This window comes from Achroia grisella, unplaced genomic scaffold, assembly GCF_030625045.1.
Source record: "Achroia grisella isolate CSIRO2021 unplaced genomic scaffold, CSIRO_AGI_Agris_v1 utg308, whole genome shotgun sequence".
NCBI lineage: Eukaryota > Metazoa > Arthropoda > Insecta > Lepidoptera > Pyralidae > Achroia > Achroia grisella.
Window position 1 is genome coordinate 35,659 of NW_026712791.1, and position 25,219 is coordinate 60,877.

Sequence of the window (25,219 nt, forward strand, 5' to 3'; positions counted from 1 at the left end):
TGGCGCGGTAAGGGGGATCAGCTATTGGTCGCGCACTGCGCGTGCATTTGTTAGTGCTGCGCGAAGAGCGTGTGTAGTTCGTGATACCAGAGGTGACTGGAACTGTCACGCACGAGACTACACCCGTCTTCAAAATGTCAAGTAAGTGTCCACTCACTTGTGCAAAAGTATTTTATTCGTAATATTTATTTATCTTATATTTTATTAAATACATTTTTAATTAATTACATTTCAGAAATATATGAAGTAAATTGAAATAAATAATAGGGGTAAATATTAATTTATAAGAACATTCTAGGGTAGTTAAAAAATACGATTAGTTTTCTATAGTTCAGAACTTTGTAATTATTTTTCAACTGACATTATTAAATTATAAAATATCGGTAGGTACATAAAAGACATCATGAAAAGTTAAAAAAAAGTTATAAAAATATTGAGTAATTAATTAAATTTAGGGAACAGTATGTTTATGCGCCGTTATTATTTTCTTATAAATACGGTAAACTTTTTTTATACCTTTTTTATTACATGTCTGTAATTATTGCTGGTATACCAAGTAGGCATTTCACTAAAAAAGTTTCCTACAGTCGAAAAAAAATATTTTACATTATAACATTATCGTTTGTGGGTTCACCGATTGTATACGAATATTAGTACTAAAACGAAATAGACGAAATAAAATTTTTTAACCCGTTCATCTTATAATGCGTAGCAAATTTTTACCATGTTCTAAGAATGTAGACATGCTACGCAGTGCGTACAAGTAAGGTAAGAGTACATCTGAAACCCTCACCGATTTTCTAGCCTGACCATCTAGGTTCATACCGAGATCTATACCTAGTATTAACTAAAATACCTATGTGTTTACCACGGTACACATCCTCTAATGAATATCAGAATGCACCAATTACGATCAATCGAATCTTAATATTACTTACCACTGTTTATGAAGAGGACAACCTTGAATTTTATTTCGGTCCAGCCTGTGTCCGATTATCGTTGTTGACATTACAAATAATATCTACGTCATCGTAGCTCACAAATTTCTGTACTTTAAGAAAATAATGATTGCACTGTTTGTACTTATCGTATTTGCATATTGTATGGAATTATCGATGATCTATTGTAAAAATCGATAAGGTACATCTACAATCATTATTCAGTTGATCTGTAAGTCGTAACTATCTTTTGTCCTTTCTCAAAAACCATAAAGTGTTCGTTTTAATAAGGTTTCGTCTTACGTATTCCAGAATATAGCAATTGGTAACAGAGTTAATTGTTATTTAAGATATCAATTGTAACATTACGTTCTTGTTTGCGGTTCGATATCCGATATCCAATACTAGCCACAAATGTCCATCCGACCTGATTGCGGCTTAACTGGCGCCTACAGTGACTATCCTATCGATATATCCATATTATTGTCTTATGAACAAGAGGCAAAAGATACATTAAATAGTATATCACTAATAGCATACTTGCATAATATTTACAATACGTTCCTTGCATGAAATGTTTGATGTTATCGCATAGGATGTCTGTAAGCAGAGAATAAGACACTTTCTGGTTACTTTCGCATTTGCCATAGTTTTTTTATATATGTATGTGTAGTTGAAATCATACATACTATACATGTTTATTGCGTTCTGTGGTGTTTTATTTGATATTCATAAGCAATTTATAAGTAGAAGAGAGATCCTTTTTTTTCGAGAATAATTGATTATGCATTCATGAAGAATTCGTCGAGGCTGAAATGATTCGGGCATATGGAAAGAATGTCAGACAGAGGTCAGGTCAAAACAGATGTATAATATGATATGATGTTGATACATTCTGAACCCAGCATCTAGACTTTATAAAAGAAAATGAAGCAAGAGAAAATCTGTGGTACTCTGTTACTGTGGTAGGCATTAGTTAATACAAAATCTGAAGTAGCGTTAGATAGATATAATATAGCACATGAATGAAATACAGAAATATCTCATCTATTTTTCGACTCTGACGTTTTGATATTATAGCACGTAAAAGAAATTGTGATTAACTTAAAGATTGACTTCTAACGAATCATGCATTTAATGTTTTCTACGAGACTATAGCTCATAACCTAGTTATCTAGCAAATTGCAAACTAGTCCTGCTTTCTCTAGCTCACATTGTGTACTAGTATATTTTTACACTTTTCGCTTTTAAAACTAAAGATTTACTGCTATTTTCATATAAGAAACTAATTGAGGGTATACCAAAATCTGTAGTGAAGATTACGAGTATCATAAAATACAAAAATGTGCAAACATTGCTTAGGAAAAAAGTATTCTCATGTAAAGTTAAGTAAAGTTACAAAATCTGTTAACGTTAAGTTTTCACTTTAACAGATTTTGAAAATATCCTTTGACAAATTTCTTAGTTTTAGTTTTGCACGTTGTTATTGCATTATTTTATTCCGTTAAACGGTTGACTGCCCGCGTTGTTCCATCCCGCCGGACCGGCCGCACCTAAATAGAAACTACAGGGACATTGCTCCCGACGAGCTCCGTCTGATCCTGCATCTCAATTCTCAAGTGCCTTATTGTGGTACCTTTTGGCAGTGGCCATTTGCGATACGTCGAAGTCGAGATGCTTTAAATTACCATTTAGTTACGTATCTACATTTAGCAACAGGACGCGGTTTAAATTATAAAATATTTAAACTAAATTTAATAACATATCGGTGGTTTATTTCTCATTTTATGACCTATATTAAAAATAATATCATGATTTATGACGCTGGAACCTTGAATTTGTCGGTCAAAAATATTGATGTACAGACATATAGATGAAACAAATTTCAGACACACGTTCCTGTCTTAAAATTGCGTGTGACCTCGAATCTTGATGACCATTGCTGAGCCAAAATAATACAAATTACTATGAGGCTGAACAGTTAATATTTATCTAAATGGTTATTGATGGGCATTTGTTTGTTTTGAGAGTAGGCTAGAAAACGATCAGTGAGTTGTTTATGTGCAGTCCGCTACATAATCCTACAGCAACTGCCAAGACACACAAATGACATTACATCCTATCAATTCTTAAACATTATAGTACATGTGATTGATATGCTTGATTGCAATACATTGTAGCGATAAAAATAAAATATCTATGCATACGAAGGAATGCTTGATCGAGTGGACGGAGAACTCTTGTATGATATAAGTTTAAAAGAGTAGTATGCGAGATTGTCAGAAATTTAATCAAGATGCAATTCTATAAGTATTTATAGTGCATAATAGTATCTTTAAAAATAGTAATTGAAGTTGAAGTTTTAAACTGTAGGTATAAAATAATATATTCTAGTAACGGAACCATCAGACTTCGTCCGGTCCCGAATAGCAATTTAAATTCAGCAAACCATCAGACTTTGATTCCGCGTGAATGGCGTTAATTGTGTTGTCAAACGATGCAGAAACTCATTGAAATATACATACAAAATTTCATCCAAATCAATGTAGACGTTTCGGTGTAGTTAGGTGACAAACATTATGATTATTGAATTATTATTGTTAAGAGCTTTTATTATGATATTACAATAGAAACGCAGATTGCTCGTAGCGGATCTCATTTATAGTCTCGTGATCAACGTCTGCGTTGACTGGTGTTGATAGACCGATTTATCAATTTAATTGTGGAGTATACATGCGTTGGCGATGGTTGGTTCCGAATATCTGGCGCTATCCGTCCAGTGGATTTTATTTTCAATTTTATTTGTGTCGCGCTATTTCGGAACAGAACGTGCGGCACTTGTCTATTACATGGCGGTCTATGTGATGGCCCACGCGTACCGGGAGTTATTCGCGTTGATAAATATATGTCATGACTCTCACATACTTTAAGTATGTATATATTTTTTATGAAAAAAAACAAATAAGAAACAAACAATTCTGTATTATATTTCATTGTCCTATGTCGATAAATCTCTCAGTAAAATTTCAATCAAATCATTTTTTACCGCAAAAAATATTAAACAGCCATATATTTACAAATAATAACGGAATGGCTTCTAGGGGTAGCATTTTTGTGGCTGATAAAAGAATGATGAGTATTATAGTATAAAGGGAGACTAGTAGTGAAGAATCCATCCAAAAGCCCATCATAGAATATTCACAACAGTTTCACGCGATTTATTTTTCTAAAATAAAATATGTTATTCTAAAATAAAGGTAGCCTAAATTACTCCTTATTACATCAGCTACCTTCCAAAAAAAGTTCCGTCGAAATCGGTCCAGCCATTTCAGAGATTAGCCGGAACAAACAGACAGGCAGACAATAATTGTAAAAAATGTTATTTTGGTGTATGCACCGTATTTATATTCATATGCATGTAGTTAAAAACGGTTATTTCAATATTACATACAGACACTCCAATTTTATTTACATATATATACACATATTTTTGTAATCGAGCTAATATTGGAAATGCATTAAATCATCCTAATACATCTCTGTTTATAACCTGTTTTATTTAGCTTATTACGTACTGACATAATTAATCCATACTACTTATAATAATATTATAAATGCGAAAATGTCTGTTTGTAAAAATTTACGAGTATATAAAAAAACTGGCATACTTCGCCTACTTGATATTTACATTTACATTTATTTCATAAAATATAACTTAAATAACATTGTAACTATGACCCCACACTAGGCAATGCCTGTATCGTGGAAATCAAAGCAGGTTTGACAGTTAACGTTACATAGGTACGGCGATCAGAGTGCATATAAAAATTTAGTGTTTATATAATATTAATACTAGTAATATATGACAAAAAATAAAATAAAATAAACAAAGAATACAATAATAAAAATTACAGATATGTATTTGTTAGTCGGCGAGTGTGTGTGTGTATGTGTGTACGTGTGAGTGTGTGTGTGTGTGTGTGTTTGAGTGAGTAAGAATGTTATTTGGAAGTGTTGTAAATTCATATAGAATCATTAGAATATTTCAGAATTCTCTAAATTTATATTACGGGTTTTAGTATTTTCTCAGTGTCCTCATATGTCCAGGACATCAGTATACTGTTGAGGAGTGTTTTTAAACCTGATAATTGAGAGTGTTTTATATCAATTAGTTTGCAAATTTGATTGTATATGTGTGGAAAGAGAATTTTTTTGTGACGTTGAGCAAATGATGTTTTAGCCTTAGACACAGGAGCTTTATAGATTCTCTTCTTTAATATATCTTTGTATGTTGGTAGACTCTTCACATATTTGTGCATGTATACAGTAACTCGCATTACAAACAATTTGCGCACGCTCAGGACCTCAGCCTCTTTATACAATTGCATCGTGTCGAATAGTCGCGGTTTTTTTAGAGAAACCTTCAGAACAGCTCGTTGAGCTCTTTCTAAGGGAATTAAATTGGACTTCGTAATACCTCCCCAGGCTAGTAGACAATAATTTATTAAAGACTGACATAACGCTAAGTATACCAATTTCAGAGTAGTGTTGTCTGAAATGACTCTCAATAATTTCATTGTGTACATTAATTTTCTAACTCTTTTTGCGGTAATTGATATATGTTTCTTGAAATTTAAATTTTCTTCCAGTTCAATTCCAAGATACCTCAGCGAGACCACCCTGTTGATAATGTCACAATTACAGTAAGCGTTGGATGTACCATTAGGCGATAGACAGTTTTTGTGTATTTTAATATTGAACTTACTTGAAGGTGGGCGAGATACAGCTGTTTTATGGAAACACAAATACTGGGTCTTAGACGCGTTTAATGTTAGGAGATTATAGTCCAGCCACTCAGACACTTGTCGAAGACCACATTCAGCCATGTACTGCGTTTCCTGCCAAGTTGGGCCATGGAATATGAGAGCAGTATCATCTGCGTAACAGATTGCGTTACAGCTTTGGAGCGGGAGATTTAGAAGATCATTAATATATATAGTAAATAAGATTGGACCCAGAATGCTCCCTTGGGGAACCCCAAAAGATACATGTATAGGATCACTTATATGATCACCAATCTTGATACATTGATTTCTATGCGACAAATAACTCTCAAACCAGTTTAGTGGCAAGCCACGTATTCCAACACACTCCAGCTTTTTGAGGAGTATAGGTGTAGAAACAGTGTCAAATGCCTTAGCAAGGTCCAGAAAAACACCTATGCAACACCTACCCTCATCGAGGTGATCAACAACAGCATCCATTAGAATGATTACAGCATCTTCAGTGGACTTTCCCTGACGAAATCCAAACTGTTTGTCATTTAGAAGGCTGTTTTGATTGAGGAATTTAACTAGCCGCTTATAGATGATGCGTTCTAAAAGTTTCGAAAAAGCTGGCAAAAGTGATATTGGACGGTAGTTAGTCGGGTCGTCTTTGCTACCTGCTTTATATATGGGAATCACCACAGCCGTTTTCCAGACCTGCGGGAAAGTCCCTGACGATATACTCAGATTAAATATTGAGGCTAACGGTTCAGCTATAAGATGTCCAATATTCTTCAAAATACTATTATTCAGACCATCAAAACCAGAGGTGTTTCCTGATTTAAGAGATTTTATTAAACACAGCACTTCATGAGAATCGGTAGGTTCCATAAAAAAAGAGTTTTTAGGTGAATTAGTGTAGTGTACTTTACTGGCGATTGAGTCCTGTGTTTCATTTAATCTAGTCAAAATTTTATTTGCGAGGTTACTACCTGTGGAAGAGAGGCAGGTGTTACAATAATTGAGAGACTCTTTAATATTGTTTCTAGTCCTAATTAGCTCTTCGGGTAACGAGACAGTTGCAGTGTTATGAGTAATGTGCCTAATAGTATTCCATAGTTTTTTTGGAGCATCCTTATTTTGGCTTATCAACTTGTTATAATAATCAGCTTTAAGTTTCCTTAGTAAGTTAATATAAAAATTTCTGTACCGTGAATAAATTAGTTTTTTTACGCTATTGTTGGGATCTTTACGCAAATTGCTGTGTAACTTATCACGATGTTTAGAACACCTCATAAGTCCAGGAGTCATCCAAGGTTCGATATTAAATTTGGAGCGACTAACTTTCACAATCTTAGAGTGCCTCGATAAAGCATCCACGACTGTGGAGGAGAAGAGAGATACTGCCTTCTCAATATCATTTGTGTTCATCAAAGAATGCCAATTTATCAAATGAAGATCAGAATGCAGCGATTCATAGTCTACTCTAATCCTTGAACGTGTCTGAGCATTTTGTTTTTGATGCGTTAACGTAATTCCTGCCATATATATAGATATACTTTTAAACTGCGGTAGTAGTGGGTATTTGTTAGTATAAAACAATTCATCTAATAGTTCGATTCAAAACATTATAAAGAACAATGTCATACGAGGTGTAAATACTGCTTAATAACTGTTAATTAATTTGGACAAGTACATATGTCGATATTGACAACAAAAGTAAATAGTGTAGGGGCAGGCGCCAACTTTATCCCACGTGCCAATAACTGTCGAGCATCCTACGTATGAGTATGTTTGCAACGTCATACAGGAAGATGCTACTGCGCACTATACTTTTTTGCGACGAATCATTTATGTACGTTGAGAACGAACTAAATACAGATTTGCGTAATCCTTCGCATTTCCAGTTATTTTAGATTTTACGTTGTTGGCACCCAAAGCTGGTGGTAGAAGTGCGATTAAAATCGCACATTATAAATTAGAGATAGATTTGCGTCCAATAAATTTATGTCGTCACCGTAGACGTATATTTTTGTTTGTAAATATTTTAAACTAGCAGGGCCATCTTAACTTCACCCTGACTGAATATATGACTTGTATTCGTCTACATTATTTGTTTTATTGTGAAAGAACTTTTCAAATATTACAGAATTTCAGGATATTACACACAAACTCACAAAATTTACACTCTCTGCGTAATATTAATGTGCCATCTTAATTAAGTGTACGTAATGAGCTGGACTCCAAAATGTCAATATTTGATCATTTTTTTACAATAATTGGTGCTGTTCTTGTTTATTTAGTTTTGGTGCTGTTCATGTTTGCAGCTGCGTACCATGGTCCTAATATCATCATGGCAGCCGTGTTACTTCTAATGCGTTGCCATTCCTGACGATAAAGGCGTCATGCCTCATTAGCCTGTAAATTACCTGCCATATCTGACTTCTCAAACAACATCGAATCTAACAAATTAAACTGCCGATGCCGACAACATAGAACAAAATCTAATTCGCGGTAAAGGAATTGAATAGAACCTTGGTTTTAGATTTTAAGATGTAGGGACAATTTCCGCAATGGTGATCGCTAAGGTAGTAATGTGGTCGGCATTATGTCAAACAACTTTCAAAAATACAGTTCGTTCATTGTTTAATAATAGCAATAGACTAATACAGCTAAGTTTAGAGAATGATGTTGCTGAATCACCGAAAACATTGCAGAGATTTACGTATAACATTGATATGCCAATCCATCTAGATGGCTCATGGACACTAGAGGCATTCCAGCGAACTTCGAAGCTCTTATCACCAGATGCAATGTTTTGCAGAAAATTAGCCATAGCACGTACCTACGTATACTACCTCAATCCCAACGTATTTGCCACTTATGCCCATGTAAAAACTTTTTAATGTAGTCATATTTAACACGACATACTAAAAATATGCCACATACTAAAATATGTAGTCTATTTTTAAGGAACAAAGTCATTATGTCGTATCTTCGTCACCACGTCGCCTCATAGGCGAGGGTGGAAACTGGAATTCACACTTTTTTAAATAAAGTATATGAAGTAGGCGTTTAACATTTTGGATCGCATTACAAACTGTACACGTAAAACATGTCCTGACTAATAGTAAGATGGGTACATACGTAATATTTTTAAGTTTGGACTTAAAACAGTCAAATTTTTATAGGTGTCATTTCAGAAAGGACTTAGAGGATAACACCAACCTACATATGTGAGCAGAGAGTTAAGCCCAACAAACATTTGTAAATAGCTAATTATAAACTTAATGTTTTTCTTTATTTCTTGTTTTGTGCCTCTATTAATTGAACGATTTATCAACATTTCATTTCGACCTAAATACTTTACTACGATTGTTATAGAGAGTTTAATGGGCAGTACCCAACACGAACACCCCAAATGTAGCTGCAATGCGGTCTTTATATTTTGATTGGCCTTTACAATACCTAACTAAAGATCCAGGTTTAGAAATTAAATTATTCATTATCCAGTCTTGATACAAGACTTTTGCGGAAATTTCCTCACAAGTATCCATCACTGGAATTAGAAGTATCGTATCTAAACTAGAATCATTAGTTAAAAACAAAAAGAGCTTTTATAACATTGGTCAATGTTCATTATCTTATAAATTGGTAATGTAAAAACAGCACTGATGTTGAAAGTCAGTGCTGTTAATACTTTATAAGATTTTTTTTTACTTTTTGTCACTGGTATAAAATAGTTTTTTACCAGACTCTTTTTACATAATTGTTTCAGAATGGCTAATGTTTTAATCTATAGATCTGTTTTAGGGCAATTTTAATGTATTTGTATATATAGAGATTTCTTCGTTAGGAAATACATTTAAATATATATTTTATTGTCCTAATCATTTTGTAATCACCTGTTTATTTAACTTTTTCATAAAATTGTTTTGATAGAAAATTGTATTTAGGAAAATGTATTGTTTCTACAGATCGAGCATGGGTAACGCTAGCTACAAACGATTCATATGGTCTGGGTGCCTTGGTGCTGGCGCATTCGTTGCGCCGCGCAGCATCCGTGTACCCTAGTGTGGTACTCATCACACCTTCCGTCACCGAACCAATGAGGTAATATCCTGATTTATATTACTATATTAATATTTCTGGAGAATTCACACAAAGTCACCTAGTCCCAAGGTAAGCAGAACTTGTGTTATGGGTACTAGATAACTGTTATAAATAAATTAGATATTTTTTGTAAAAACATACATAATATACAAAGAAAACACCAAGACATATACAAATACTTTTTCTTCACTTGAAATTTTGTATGCCATATATTTTATGTATGTACCCACGATCATCAGAAGTAAAGCGGCATGGTAAACTGCTAGTTCATCAAAGTCGTCAAAGACCTGGTTTATATATATTTTTAATTATGTCTATTGTATATTTATACCAAAGGTAGACTTATATAAAATCGTCTAGTTACCTCTGTAACACCCATTTCAGCTGCCAAACAGGTTTGTTAACTGTGTTTCTGATGCTGAGTGAGATATTCTAGTGGCGTAGGCACCGTATGAGGGGTCGCACGAATGTCACATGATGATATGATGTTCTTTGGTAGACTACCAGCTTGTTTGCCAATCTCGTTACATGAAAAGAACATTAAGTAAAGGACGTAGGTAATTAGTAACTTTTCTCAGGGAATAGTTCTTTTGAGAATATACATTATTATGCAACACATTTACAGGCACTATTAATAGCACCAACAAAACATCTGGCGGTGTAACCTAGATTCTTAGACTAGAATTGTAGACAAGATTTTTCCAAAATTTGTCAAACATTGTGTCTACACTACACTTTTAATTTACTGTAGCAATCATCTACTACAATAATAGCATTTTTTCTTGATTTTATATTGCTCTAGTTAGGCTTTAGATACCCATGGAATTGCCAAAATTATTTTAAAAGAAAGTATTAATATTCAATATATTTATTGATTAAATAATATTTTATGAATGTCATACGACAGGTAACAGATGCTTATCAAGTTTATACCGCCAATTACAATGATTAATCATATCCTTATTCTTATCAATTTAGGTTGTTAAATATTTCATGTTATGGACATTACATAAGCACATACGTAATGCTCAGTACTGATACACGTCATCAGATTTCAAATCTCCGTTCACACCCCCTACTATCTCTATACGCGAAACAAAAACTTTGCTAAACTTTTTACGAAAATTACGCCCATGAAGGAAATGCTTTGTCCGTATAAACTTTCGTACATTTACAATTTATGTAGAGAAACACACAAATGCACATGCAAATAGCTAATATTTTTGGACCTCTGGACAATTCACACAACACCATCTAGCCCCAAGTTAAAAAGAGCTTCTGTTATGGGTACAGTATATGGTCTACAGTAGTCTATAAATATTTTGATGTTTTTTGTTACTACATATATAATAGATATACAAAGAAAATGCCCACACCGATACAATCAATCATTCATGAATACAAATGTTTGTACTTTGCGAGGAATCGAACCCACTACTATCGGAAGTAAAGCGGTGTGGTAAACTGCTAGACCACCGAGGTATATATAATCTATTATTTTTTTATTTCTATTCACAGGGAACGCCTTCGCGCAGTATTTGCTGAAGTAGTAATAGTTGATGTCTTAGATTCCGGCGACGCTGCTCACCTAGCATTGTTGCAGCGTCCAGAACTTGGCATTACATTCACAAAAATTCACTGCTGGGGCCTTACACAGTATGAGAAATGCGTGTTCCTCGATGCTGATGCTCTGGTAAGCAGATGAAGCACAATGCAACTTATACGTATTTATAAATGACTAGCTGTGTCCGTGGTTTCATTCGCGTTATATTTCAGTATAAAATATAGGCTATGTGTTATTCTGATGCATAAGCTATATTACTGTTATATTTTTATTATTAGGATTAGGATAAAGTTCATATTCAATTGTTTGTTCAGGATGTACAGTAAAAAATTGAATATTACACAGAATTATTTTAACTTTAATGTCATAAATATCGATACTATCTAGTGAGTATAGGTCATATCATATCACACGAGTAGACAGATGTCAGACACTACTGTATGAATGGGTAGTCAGTATTTATCTATAAAAAAATATTATTATATAGTAATGGTCTCGTCCCTCCTCCTAATTTATTTCGTAGACTTTTGGAATAAAACATATTCGACATTAATTTCGCGAGGCAATTACGGAACAGCCATTCTATTCTAGTTATTTTCGGGTTAACAATTATTAGATAAGAAATGGTTAACAGTATATATGTTTATTGTATGTAACAATAACAATAAACATATATACTGTATTGGAATAAAAAAACAAACAAGTAAATTATAGGTATAATACAAAGTTATATTGAAGTTCATTGTACCTAATAATATTATGTCATTTGTTCTATTTAAATCACGGACGGGGATTGTCTCAATAAATTGTGAGTTATCATAAATTATGATTATATACACTGTACGTTGATTAACATTTATCATATGACCATAACTTTGTACGATAGCAGCTAAAAACAATGATAGCAATGTTATAAGAATATAATACGAATGTACAGATCTTGAAGAAGAAAATTCATTTTTGGTCATATTAAGTTGGTTAATAGTACACATATTTAATAATTTAATATTGACAGATGTATTTGTACCTATCTATTCATAAGTTTTATTACTTAACACTCGATCATGTCATTACATAAAGCCAATGGGTTTGTCTCTTTGTGCTACAAAGTAGTAGATACGTACAACTAAATAATTTCTGTCTTGTGATATTTATATGCCACCTAAGATTCTGTTAGTAAATATTTCAGAAATAATGAAGTGATTTTATCGGTGTGTCTGTTTTTATAATAAAAAAAATGTTTTCTCTCGCCCTTTGTGTTATGCGTAATGAAATTTAAATTCTTGGCTCGAAAGCAACCCATACATACTACTGTTTAGTTTGGCATTGCAATTGAGAGTATTTTCATTTTTATCTATTACATATGTACTATTTATAATAATAAAACGAACATGAAGTTAATTTTACATTGTTTATGTGCTACATCATTATAACAAGACAGAAGCCAGACATGTTGACAGAGAAAATGAAGTCTTCAGTCTAATTATAACATTAAATTTAATTTAGAATATTAATCATAATAGTATTATATTAACGAATGAGTAAGAAAACATAATAAAATTATCGACTTCCATGATCTTATAATATTATAGTAATCAAAATTAGATCTAGATTACGTTTTGAAGAATTATTTAAATTTTATTATATGTATAAAATAATTTTGATAATTTGCTTTTAATCTAATTTCGATATCGCATTGTGACTTTAACTTTGTTTTGAGTCGCACTCCCATTAATTTCACAATTTATTAAGGGCCATAATATAAAAGATGAGTACCCAGCATAACAAATAACAAACTGTTTCTTTATTATAAAATTGATACACTTATAATTATAAAGTCACTTCATACGGTAATCCCTTTCTACATAATAAGCCAGTTGACTTCATGGAGCTCACTCCAATCACTGTAAACTATAAAAAAATAGTGCATCCCACCAGCTTATGCTACTATTAGGCAAATTTTTTATAGGGCGAAAGTGTTATGGACATTTTTCCATTAAATATTTTTTATTACTTAACTTGAACTTAAGAAACAATTTTACTATTTGTTGTAAACGAACTCACTGAAGAGCGAAACCAGAGTACAACAGAAACCACAAATGATGCCGGTACACAACATAACAAGCATATAAACGAAAAAAAATCTTATTCTCACATTCCAACATGCCTAGCCAATATGTGCTGAAACATACTCAATTTTCAATGAAGAATTTCGTGAAAGTCGTAAAGATATATCGGTCGCTAATTGTTTACGCGATAAGAAAGTCAATGTTACCGGATGTGGACGTTAGCGCAGTAACCCGAGATGATGAGACATAACCGTGGCCTAAATATTTCTTCCCAACTATTTTGGAACTGCTCCAAAATCTACTTTCATATTGTAGTATTCTTTCGAACGCCACAGACGAGCGTCACGGGCTCAATGTACGGTATACACGAAATCATGTTTATAATGAAGACTATTACATAATAACTTATGAATTAGACTTATTAACTTAGAATGAGCTCCCTTTCGTGGTTATACCAAAATACTCCGATCGATCCTCTGTATCATCCAAATGGGGATTGAAAACACGATGGCCTGGGTTGAAGTGTGATTTCCTAGCGACCTCGTATCCGTCAGACAGGAGTTGGTCTTCAGTAGCTCCATAAGTCCTTCCGTAGGTTTGGAATGCCTTCTGTACTCTCCCCATTTTCTTTCGCTGAAGCTGTAAAGGCCAGCTACTTCCAACAGCATTAGAATAGTTTGAAAACAAAATCATCTTCATTATCTACTCTGTTATATTTTTGTTATTTACACATTGCTATGACAATTTAATATTAGAGTGACCAAATACTTGTTGACTAAATCCTGTAAATTGTGTTATAATATCACACGAAATAATAACTGTACGTAACACTAATCAGCTAATAGATACTCTCTACATAAAGACAACTTTGCACCTTTAGTTTAAAGTAATTTTCTGTCGTTGTTTTTCATCACTAATTTAGATCAATATCTATGATGCAGGTAGTTCAAAACTGCGACGAGTTATTCGAGCGAGAGGAGTTGTCTGCAGCGCCCGACGTCGGCTGGCCTGACTGCTTCAACTCTGGAGTGTTCGTATACAAACCCTCGGCAGAGACTTTCGAAAAGCTCATCAAGTTCGCGCAGGAACGTGGCAGCTTTGATGGTGAGATTATTATTTTGAACAATTTACTGTTGGAAATACACAACCCTAATGACGAGTGCGGACCACTGAGTCACCTACATACATATTTAGATTGTGAGCAACACAACACATATGTAAAATGTGTCGCCTTACACCAAAGAATCATCACTTATACATAGGATATATCACATTTATCAAGGATGTAATGGACTGTTGATTCAGATTGAGCTCATTAGAAATTTTCATATCGCAAGGCATATACATATCATATAATGCACTATTAATTTATATTTAATAGCGTTGGTGGCAAGTTCTATGTAGAGACAGTTTACGCATGTATTGTACCACAGCTTTTTTTTTGCCACTAAGCAGGAATATTCGGTCTAGAGCAGAGGTTCCCAAACTTTTTTGTGTCATAGACCCCTTGCCATATTTTTCGGTTTTGGGTAGACCCCCCATTTTTACCTAGTATTGATTTTTTGTCAATTTCTAACTGTAGCAAAGTTTAGTGTTAAAAACAGGAAGTAAAAACAACATGATATCCACTGTCGTAGAACACTTGCAGTTTGTCATAGACGCCTGGGTGTCGATATAGACCACTTTGGGAATCACTGATTTAGAGGAACACACTGTTAGAACAATATTTGACAAATGTATCCTTTTCGAAGTTTGCCCTGCTAAACTTCGGCCCCATAGATTTACGTATTTTGTTTCTTTCAATTGCGACAGATATTGCTTTGCAACAGTTGCGTTCTCATTCCTTATGTTACACACTGTGTATTTGTCACACACACATATACATATATACTCTTTTGTTTATTGTTAAAGTCTGTGGTCAAATTGAGAATGGATTAACATTGTCTGTCACTACTATTATTTGTTCATAGTCTTGCTGAATGTTAAATTAATTTTGGTCGAATTTGACCACAGGGCGATCGCTATTATTAATGCGTTTGACTATCCAGGTGTCCGATGTTATATATATACGTATAATTATTATAAACCAATGTGTAAAATTTGTAAATTCAGGTGGTGACCAAGGGCTTCTGAATTCATTCTTCTCTGACTGGGCGCGTGGAGACATCAACAGACATCTGCCTTTCCTGTACAATGTCACGTCTGCCGCCTTCTATTCATATCTGCCTGCTCTCAAACAGTGAGTATTTAATTTTACGTTCTCGATTTAGTTTATTCTAATGGTCGCGGGTTCGATTCCTCGCAGGATGTAAAGATTTGTATAAATAAATATCTAGTATTGAATTAGGTGTTATTTTGTCGCCAATTACATATTGGCGATAAAATGGAATCATTTTATTACATAATGGCGACAAAAACTTCTTAATGTTATAGTTCATAACAATAATAACACAGCGCCTTTCAGTCCCACGGTAAGCAGACCTTGTATTATGGGCACTAGACCACTTATTTAGATAATTGTTTTTTATAATACATACATAGAAAACGCCGAGACCGATATAAATGGTCATACTCATGAATACAAATGTTTGTACCGTGCGAGGAATCGAACCCGCGACCATCGGAGGAAAGCGGTTTACTATACCGCTAGACCACCGACGCCGTCAAGTTGTTACAGTAAATTAAAAAAATATATATGAATTCGTATTCATAGAACTACGTATTACATTTCAGTCCGTTATTATTATTGCATCTTATTTATTTTAACAATTTACGTTCTCTGTAAAAATCGCGTATATCAGAGACACATTTAGTAAAGATTAGATAATATGTAATGAACGCATTACGTTATCAAACCATAACAACAAGTTCAATGGTTTATGTGGCGTCGTGTTTACACAAAAAGTGTAATGTGTAGGCACCTGTTTATTATTGTTTATAATATAATGTAAACTAAATTAGTAATATAGGCCTATTGATGCCGCTTACTGGTTTGACTATAATCGAATATAATAAGTTTCTTATAAAAATATGTTTAATATACATACACATTAACTATTGTGGTAATTTATAATAAATAATGTACCTTCAGAATTATTCCCCAAATACAAGTAGCCAGAGGCATTGACAACTTTTGAAGTTGTGATAAATGCAGCATTGTATCGCCTTTTTCGCTGGATATTATTTATTGTTGTAAACCAAATTAGCAGGCATAATCTATAAGTATATGATGATCTGAGATCCAAAGATGGACATAGTGGGATTTTTAACGCATTACATGTTTCCTAGTTGAGAAGAAGTCATTGCAGTTGTTGTTCTTTCTTTCTTTATCTTAATACACTTTTGATCTGATGACGATGATGATGATGATATTATATGTATATCACACATAACCATATATATCTCTTCTAAAACATCAATCAAACAAGTATGTAGTTAACAAAACATATCTTATCTATTTATTATGCTTACAGAGGGTCGAGTTCTAAAATACCTATTTAGCTTTTTTAATTAATGCGTGTCTTGTAAGTAAGTTGTATGGTGCCCTATACTTATCCTGTGCTCACATTATTTTGATAAATCCTGACGGCCCGTGCCGACAACGCTGTTTGATTGACGGATTTACAGAGATGATGAGGCTAGCAAGTAATGCGCCAATCGAACGCCACCGTAACCACGACACTCGTGTCTTAACTGAAATGTACTTGAGCCCCTAATGCCCTGTATCGGTTATCGGGTGCAGATATCTATCTATATAATCTTATCTATGATCAATGCCTAGTAATCCAAAGTTATGACATTTTTTTTATTACTGTGTTAGATCATAATTAGCGATGCGATAGCGACTATGTATTGTTTTAATGTTTCTTATAGCTATGGGCAGAATCTCAAAATTATCCACTTCATCGGCGCAGCCAAACCTTGGCTACAGCAATTCAATTTCGAAACTCGATCAGCCGAGGGTCCGGAGTACCTGCGGGAGTTCCTTCAACTATGGTGGGATATATTCGTCAGCCAAGTACACACTCAACTCGATGTTGCCATGGTGAGTTCTATATAGCACATTTTGTTACATTTAAAAATATTTTAGGAATATCCTTTCTTATAAATCAAATAATAAGGCATGTAATTGTAATACACAATAATTACATATGTAGTTACATTTGGAGAATAAAAATTAAATTTGGAGAATCCCAAATTATAGATATCTTAACAATAATTTGCACTTACATCGCGTTTTTTTTCAATTTAAATTATAGGTATGTATATATAATATTTACTGTTTTATTCACTAAAAAGTGTCATGATATGAATAGTAGGTACTATGTATATTTTAGATTAACAACGATTAGCATAGCATCTAAGATCAGAACAAACAGGTATTCATAGGATGAGATGCGTATCATTTACAATATCAAGTAACACTGCATCGGAATCGAATCCTTTTGATTGTGGTTACTCATTCGAGACCACAGCTTGCGTGCTTTAATAATCTACAGTAAATCGACCCACTATTGTGTAGTTCTCTGTACTGAACTCGACATGTTTTCCAAGCGTTCACGTCAGGACTCTGTTTTAGAGGTGAGAAGACAAACATTGTTTCGCCAATGGTGGCGTAATTATATCTCTATATATTTATACACCCTTATTATTCATAATTTCTAATGACATTGCCCTTTCTTTCGCTCTTACTCTCACATTAATTATAATTCTTATAGCACCAATTCCTATGTGACTAAACTTGTATGCTTGCATATCAAAGCTTTTATACACACTTCCTGCTGTTTGTTGCACCTTTTATATATAGCATTTATGTGATTTTTTAAATATTTCTCCAAAATACTAACATTTTCTAATATTACACATATATAGATTTTTGTTGCTTACTTCAAGGTTTGGTGGTGATAATTGTGGGATGACATAGATGGTGTTGGTATTTTGGTGAATACCGCGGCATTAAAATAAACATACAAATGGTGAAATTAGTTAAGCTGTCTAATATAATATTGATGAAGTGAATACAACTGAAATAGTACTAAATAATGATAATAATCTTTATTTAACTCAGAAGGATCGTTACAATATTATTTATACAATAGGTACACATGTAAGACAATATCAATATTTTTAGTATTTCTGTGTAGTGTCCTGGCTTCTGAAGTAGCATTAGCCGTACGACAGATAAATAAGTAAATAATATTTTAAACTTAATTAGCATTTGTATGTTTATTATAATGTTGCAATAATATATGTTCTGATTATTAATATTGCTTGGACCAAGCTTATTGCACTGTGTTGTATTTTGTTCGTGCGTGAAGCTTTGTTCAAGGATTTGTTTGCATGCTATTGAGTTGTTTTGTCACTTCAACCGATAGGTTGAGGTGCATGAAGCCCCTCCAGCGTTACCCTCGCAAGATGTCAGCCACTACTATATGCCGAAAATCGATCCAGAATCTGAATTCCCTTGGCACCGCCCGGAAGCTCAAATAGAAGAAGAAACCAATGCAACAGAAATAGACGTAACTCAATTCTATGACCCTTGGCAACATTATAAAGGGAATATTCTGCCCAACATGATCGACTCTGTTGCACATACGGGGCTACAAAGAATTGATCTTGATGAAATGAGAAAATATGCGTCGACGTCAAATGAAATGAAATATTACGAAGAAATATCCCAGCAACCAGATATTCAAAATCAAAATAATGTCCAGTATTGGTACATTAATATGCAACAAATCCAACAACAGCATTACACTATACACTGCCGCCACGAACACAATCACGATAGTTTTGAAAACGGGAAAATACACCATCGCCCCGATTGTAGTCATACACAACCAGATAAATCTAATCATACTCTTGAACACACTCAGGTTTATTCTAGTCACTTGCACCATAATCACTCGCCAAATAATTCTAGTCAAACTCAATTCAAAATTGTTATTGATAATTTTATTAAATTTCAAGATGATATGGAGTCAGGGGCTCGCATTTCGGAAAATCGAATTCCGATTCATACCTATAATAAAAAAAATCACCGATGGCACAGAACGAATCGCATAGATATACCATTACAATTAAATACAAATACCAATGGAGATGTTTTTGATGATATAATACCGAGACATCCATACGATGAGTTCTATTTAAGGCATCGTGCCACTATAGATTATCGTGGACATAAAATTTGTACACATGAAATACCACCGACTCCTACGTCGTCACCGCTCTCACCGAGGTCCAGATCACCAATTTTGTTAAACGGTAACAGGTGTATAGAGGAGGCAATTGGTATTGAAAATGACTGCGGAATACAAGTAAGTTTATGTCATATTTAGCTCAATATTCATCAAATTTTGAATCGATGAAGCAGTATGAGCGAAAGTATGATCTTCTAAAACAGGTAATTTCATCATAGTTGTTAATGTAGTATAGTAGATTAGTAAAGTATGCTCGAGCTATGAGTTTGTTACCCCGTATATATCCTGATTTGTAAAAAGGCTTTGCATGCCAATGTCCTAATTTCTAATTCGCATGTATTTAAAATACTTTTCAAGAATAACTTGACAATTTCCACTTCTGGTATAATAATATAGATCAATATTATTTATATTTACCTATTCATTACAGTAATAATAAATGAAAATTACGAGAGATGCTTTGTAGACGTTTATTATAGCAGAGCGCTATAAAATAATTATATATAAAAAGAACTCTCATATTTTAAATATGGATAAACGAATATAAAAATTACCAGTGATTCTTATTGTAGGTCTAACAATTACCAATTATTAAAAACTGGTTACTGGTTACTAAATTACTAATAGTTGTGAATTCATATTTATCTACACACAACCTATATGTGACTTTTCCGATTATCTCTTTTCTGATAGGAAATAAGTAACGAAAATCGAAAAAAAAATCGAAAAATGATGACAGGCTTGTTTGTTTTTACTTTTAATTGAAACGCACTGAGCTCATTAAGAAAAACCTCGAGTTAGTTTCATCGTAACAACATGTAGCGATAATCGAATCCCTCCCTCTGACTATTACTATGTAGAATTTATTTCGAGTGCACACTTTTCTTTAGAATTTACTTTATAAAGCGTTGAGGCAAAATAAAATTATCGTTAATTATTACATTAATGTCAGAATTGTATTTTAACTTTATAAATTTTCATTACAGAGTGGAGTTGCTGGTAACTTGGCCCGAGTAGCCTCAGGCGCACCTGGATCCCAACGAGAAGCTCTGGATGAGCTTTCACGTCGTCAGGGTTGGGAAGCGGGCAACATAGATTACTTGGGAGCAGACTCTTTCGACAATATTTGGGCTAAAATCTCACAAACACTTAATCAACCTCGAGTATCTCCTCCAAAAGAGCCGACTGCTCCAATTACAATACAACCTACACCATTACCAACAGGACCATCGCCAGCATCAGAGCAAGTAGAAACAGCGCCCGTTTCTGTTGAGGTAGCACAAGAAGCGGTAACAATAGATGCTGCTCCTGCACTTGGCGAAGCGCCTATTGTGCCTGTTGTTGCGCCAACAATTTCTGAAACATCAGCCCCAACAGAAACTCCTGCTGCAGTAGATGCGGTGCCACCAGTGACACCTGATACTTCAGCAACTACGCCACCGGTGCAAACTGAGGCACCAGCTCCAACAGAAGCTCCCGCACCAACAGAAACACCTGCACCTGCTCTAACAGAGGCATCCTCGCCTGCGGCAACGGAAACACCCGCACCAGCAGAAACGCCTGCACCCACAGAAGCACCTGCACCAACAGAAGCACCTGCGCTAACAGAAGCACCTGCACTAACAGAAGCACCTGCACCAACAGAAGCACCTATACCAACAGAAGCACCTGCACCATCAGAAGTACCTGCACCAACAGAAGCACCTGCACTGACAGAAGCACCTGCACCAACAGAAGCACCTGCACCAACAGAAGCACCTGCACCAACAGAAGCACCTGCAACAACAGAAGCACCTGCACCAGTAGAAACACCTGCACCAGTAGAAACACCTACACCAGCAGAAGTACCTGCACCAGCAGAAGCACCTGCATCAACAGAAGCAACTGCACCTGCAGCTGTGTCAACAGAAACACCTACACCCACACTATCGGAACCAGTCGCATCACCACCAACTGACGCAGCCGTATCCGCACCAGCTGAAGCGGCCGTACCAGTATCAACTGAAGCATCTGTACCAGTACCAACGGAAGTACCTACGCTTGCGCCTTTAGAAGGACCAGTCACAACAGAAGCACCTACATCTACACCAGTGGAAGCAGCCACAACTACACCAGCACCAGCGGAAGCTGCCGTATTAGCAGAAATACCAGTATCTGCACCAACGGAAGCATCCGCATCTACAGGTACAGAGATACCTGCAACTGTACAATCAGAAACACCTGTAACAATAGAGACATCCGCATCATCAGAAGTTCCTGTTTCGGTTGAAGCATCTGCTCCAGTTCCAACAGATGCTTCCGTGCAGCCTCCAGTAGCAGTTGAAATAACTACACCAATAGATATTCCGACTTCAGTTGAATCTATTGCGTCAGTACCAACTGAGACGCCTGCAGTGCCTTTGCAGGAAGCAGCACCCACACCAACAGAAGTTCCTGCTGAAGCCCCTGCCCCAGAATCTACAGCAGTCTCCGGACTACCTACACCAACACAGGCTGAAGTACCTGCAACTGTGGAAACTGTAGCACCAGTCGAAGTTTCACTACAGGAAACAGCGCCAGTGTCTGCTGTCACTGCTCCGATAGTACCGACTGCTGCAGATAGTGTACAACCACCTATAGTAGAATCAGCAGCAGTGCCTACGACAGTTGAATCTTCTCCACAGCCTACAGGAGAAAATGCTGCTGCAGAAGTTCCGGTTGGAGTGGAAACCATACCTTCAAAAGAGGAGACATCACAAAAGACTGAAAAGCCAGAAGTGCCCCCTACACCACCAGTAACACCAAAATCGACACCGGAGGCAGAAGTAGCGCCAAGTTTAGATACACAAGTAACTGCTGAGGTACCACAAACTGCTGCGCCAGCCGATGCTTCAGCGGTAGCTGTTGCAGCAGAAACGACGGTAACAGAGCCAGTAGCAGCAACAACACAAGAAAAAGCTAGCGATAGTCCTCCTCTAGCAAACACACCGTCCAAAGATGAGGCGCCAGGAGTGCCGGCTGCCAAATGTAAGTAAAGGAGAAGAAAGAGAGCGCAGAGAGCAGTTAACGGCTTTGCACTTTAAGTTCTCACCGAGTTTATTTTGCAGTTTTCTCTTATTCTTCTACTAATATATGTTAATAGTTTAGCTACATCAGTTTTACGGAGACCGAGATGCACCTAAAGCTGACACGGTTACTCGTAGAACGTGATGTGACCACATGTTTTCTTTTGTGCCGTTTTGTGATGTTTTTGGTTTTTATGTTATTTTACTGAGCATAAGTTTCAAAATTCGTTGTTATTTCACCCAGCTACCGAGGAGGCAGCGCAAGAGACGCGGCTTTGATAGATCAGGTAATTAACACAGTTTTACTCGGGCCCAACACAATTTTCAATATTCTCACTTATTGTAGAAATACCAATTACATATTTTCCTAATTAATGTTATACAATGATATTAATGTTTTTCTGGAATTTCATACTTTATTCATTCCATTTGTGTATGTTTGTATACTGAATGTATTGTTGTGATGAGTCCAAGTATATGCAGTAAATAGGACGTTTTGTAAGACTGATTCGTTTTACGTAAAGGAAAGAATGCATTTTCCGTTCCAGTCTGACTACGTGAGTCCCAATCAAGTAGTCGTATCTGCCATGTTGCCGCCACTATGTCTTTTATATTATATATTACGGTGCATTTAATTAATATTAAAATAATACTTACTTCAATTTTAAAAAATGTTATCACGTAAACGATAAGCAATGGGATAGGGCAAATACGACTGCATGTAACTGCGTCATGCACTTATCCTAGACTGTTACACATTCGCACAGAGGAAAAATGACGAAATTGTAACGTTCTTTTTTATTTGCTTCACATGTTTTACTCACACATTGCAAGTAATATTATTCAATGCTTTTCCATCGTGATACACTTTTTGCACATTATCACAAAGCGCAACACATGGGTTGGTATTATTATCACCACAATTCGACATCTAATATATTCATGTAAACGATTTCATTCGATATCGACGTAATAATTCTCCTTGTAATGTAAATTGTACATTGGCTTCAGATCTATCACTAAACTGACATGAGATCTAACTTTCCGCTTGCATTGTTTTTTGAATTAACCATGTAGCTCTGTTTTCCCTCGACTTGTTCCAGGCCCTAACCGAGCTTGCTCTCTAATGTGACTGCCATACTAACGCTACGTGTAAACGAAAGAGAGAATAAGGGCGAGATAATTGGTTGTGTAGCTGAGGAGCGCCGCAAGCCAGCGGGGAAGCTGCAGCTGAGTCCCCCCGCCGCCGCCGACCCACTCCCCACCCCCGACAGCGAGCTGGAGGACGCAGCTGCGCTCGCGCAGTCCATCATCGCCAGCGAGCTGCAGACACCCACGGTCACCTCGCCAGAACCCTCCACACCCGCTTCACCTCCGCCGCCCGGTCAAGCAGAGAGACTCGCTGTGGAAGAACCCGAGGTTCCGACGCCACCCGTAGACAGCGTGTCCCTCGCACAGATAGGGGTCAAGGCCAGCAAAGGGAAGTCCACGACCGCCGCGCAGATTGAATCCTCGGTGACGGAGAAAACGGAACCGGAAACTCCGACGCAGGAGACACCGGCGCCGTCGACGCCGACACAGGCCAGTAAATCCACGGATGCACCTAAAAAGAAGGTTGTGAAGAAAGCGGCCAAGAAAGATAAAGAGGGTGCGTCGAGCGCCGACACGCCCGTCCCGCCGCCGCGCAAGAAGGAAAAGAAGCCCAAAGAATAAGAACGTCACGCTATTGATAGTTCCTCTGTGCCATATGAAATGTAATCTTCCTTTTATAATTTTAGTCTATATTTTTTATTTTTAAATGCTTCTATGTATGGCGTAATCGTTTCTACTTAGAATTCATTTATATTAGTCATCTTTCACCGCGTTTATGTTTTATATTATTTTATGTTAGTAAATAAGATATTTACTGTTTTACAATATAACATTAATTATTTTGGTTTTTTTTTATATATTATTGAAAGATTTTACCAAAGCATGAGACGTATTTATTAAATGAAGTTTTATGTAATTTTGTATTAAAAATCTATTTTCGAACAATTTGTTTCATTTATGATCAATGAGCCGTAGTGACTTTGTATTATTGTGACTATGTTTGAATGTTGAAGATCTTCAAAAATTTTTTAGAAGAGGTAACTAAACTTGACTTACAATCCGACTTCAGTGCCAATAAGAGACACCTAACGTAGCTAAAGGTATAAGCTATATAATATAACAGGGAAAAAATAATGGCAAACTAGTCAATGATATACCAATCGAAAATTATATAAGGAGGTACTACTACTACTACTTTGAAATAACTTGTTTGCGTTTTCAGTCTCACCAATTTCACCCGCCAAGCTGATTGATTTGTAAGTTGTGTTTCGATTGCAGAATGAAATATGGCAGTGAAATTACAAAATGTGGAGTAACATCTTTGTCATTCCTCCAGCATGGCAACGCATGTGTAGTGTCACGGGCGTCTCATAACAATATGATATCAGTGGTATAGCTATGTGTTAGGCGACGGTTATCACATATAGCAG

At 35.5% G+C, this 25,219-nt stretch overlaps 1 protein-coding gene across 5 annotated transcripts; it reads left to right on the plus strand.

The window, feature by feature from the left end:
* On the plus strand, positions 1-24,699 carry LOC131843422 (cell surface glycoprotein 1-like). Of its 5 annotated transcripts, none has more exons than XM_059192063.1 (9): positions 1-141; positions 9,682-9,817; positions 11,336-11,510; positions 14,392-14,554; positions 15,563-15,689; positions 17,324-17,495; positions 18,826-19,750; positions 20,626-22,659; positions 23,893-24,699. In XM_059192063.1, exons 1-9 carry the CDS (start codon positions 135-137, stop codon positions 24,408-24,410), a joined length of 4,257 nt encoding a protein of 1,418 aa, XP_059048046.1. In that variant the 5' UTR covers positions 1-134; the 3' UTR covers positions 24,411-24,699. The 5 variants fall into 5 exon arrangements, with proteins under 5 accessions (XP_059048046.1, XP_059048042.1, XP_059048043.1 ...); XM_059192059.1 differs by lacking the exon at positions 18,826-19,750 and adding an exon at positions 22,942-22,984 and having other exon boundaries at positions 4-141; positions 20,640-22,659; positions 23,801-23,986; XM_059192060.1 differs by lacking the exon at positions 18,826-19,750 and adding an exon at positions 22,942-22,984 and having other exon boundaries at positions 4-141; positions 20,640-22,659; positions 23,893-23,981.
* Positions 24,700-25,219: the final 520 nt, after the last annotated feature.

What these genes read in the sequence shown, in the direction of transcription:
- LOC131843422 (XM_059192063.1), top strand. An exon ending in TCCTCGATGCTGATGCTCTG is followed by an intron (nt 11,511 to 14,391) that starts GTAAGCAGATGA and finishes TCTATGATGCAG; the next exon opens with GTAGTTCAAAACTGCGACGA. An exon ending in TATCTGCCTGCTCTCAAACA is followed by an intron (nt 15,690 to 17,323) that starts GTGAGTATTTAA and finishes TGTTTCTTATAG; the next exon opens with CTATGGGCAGAATCTCAAAA.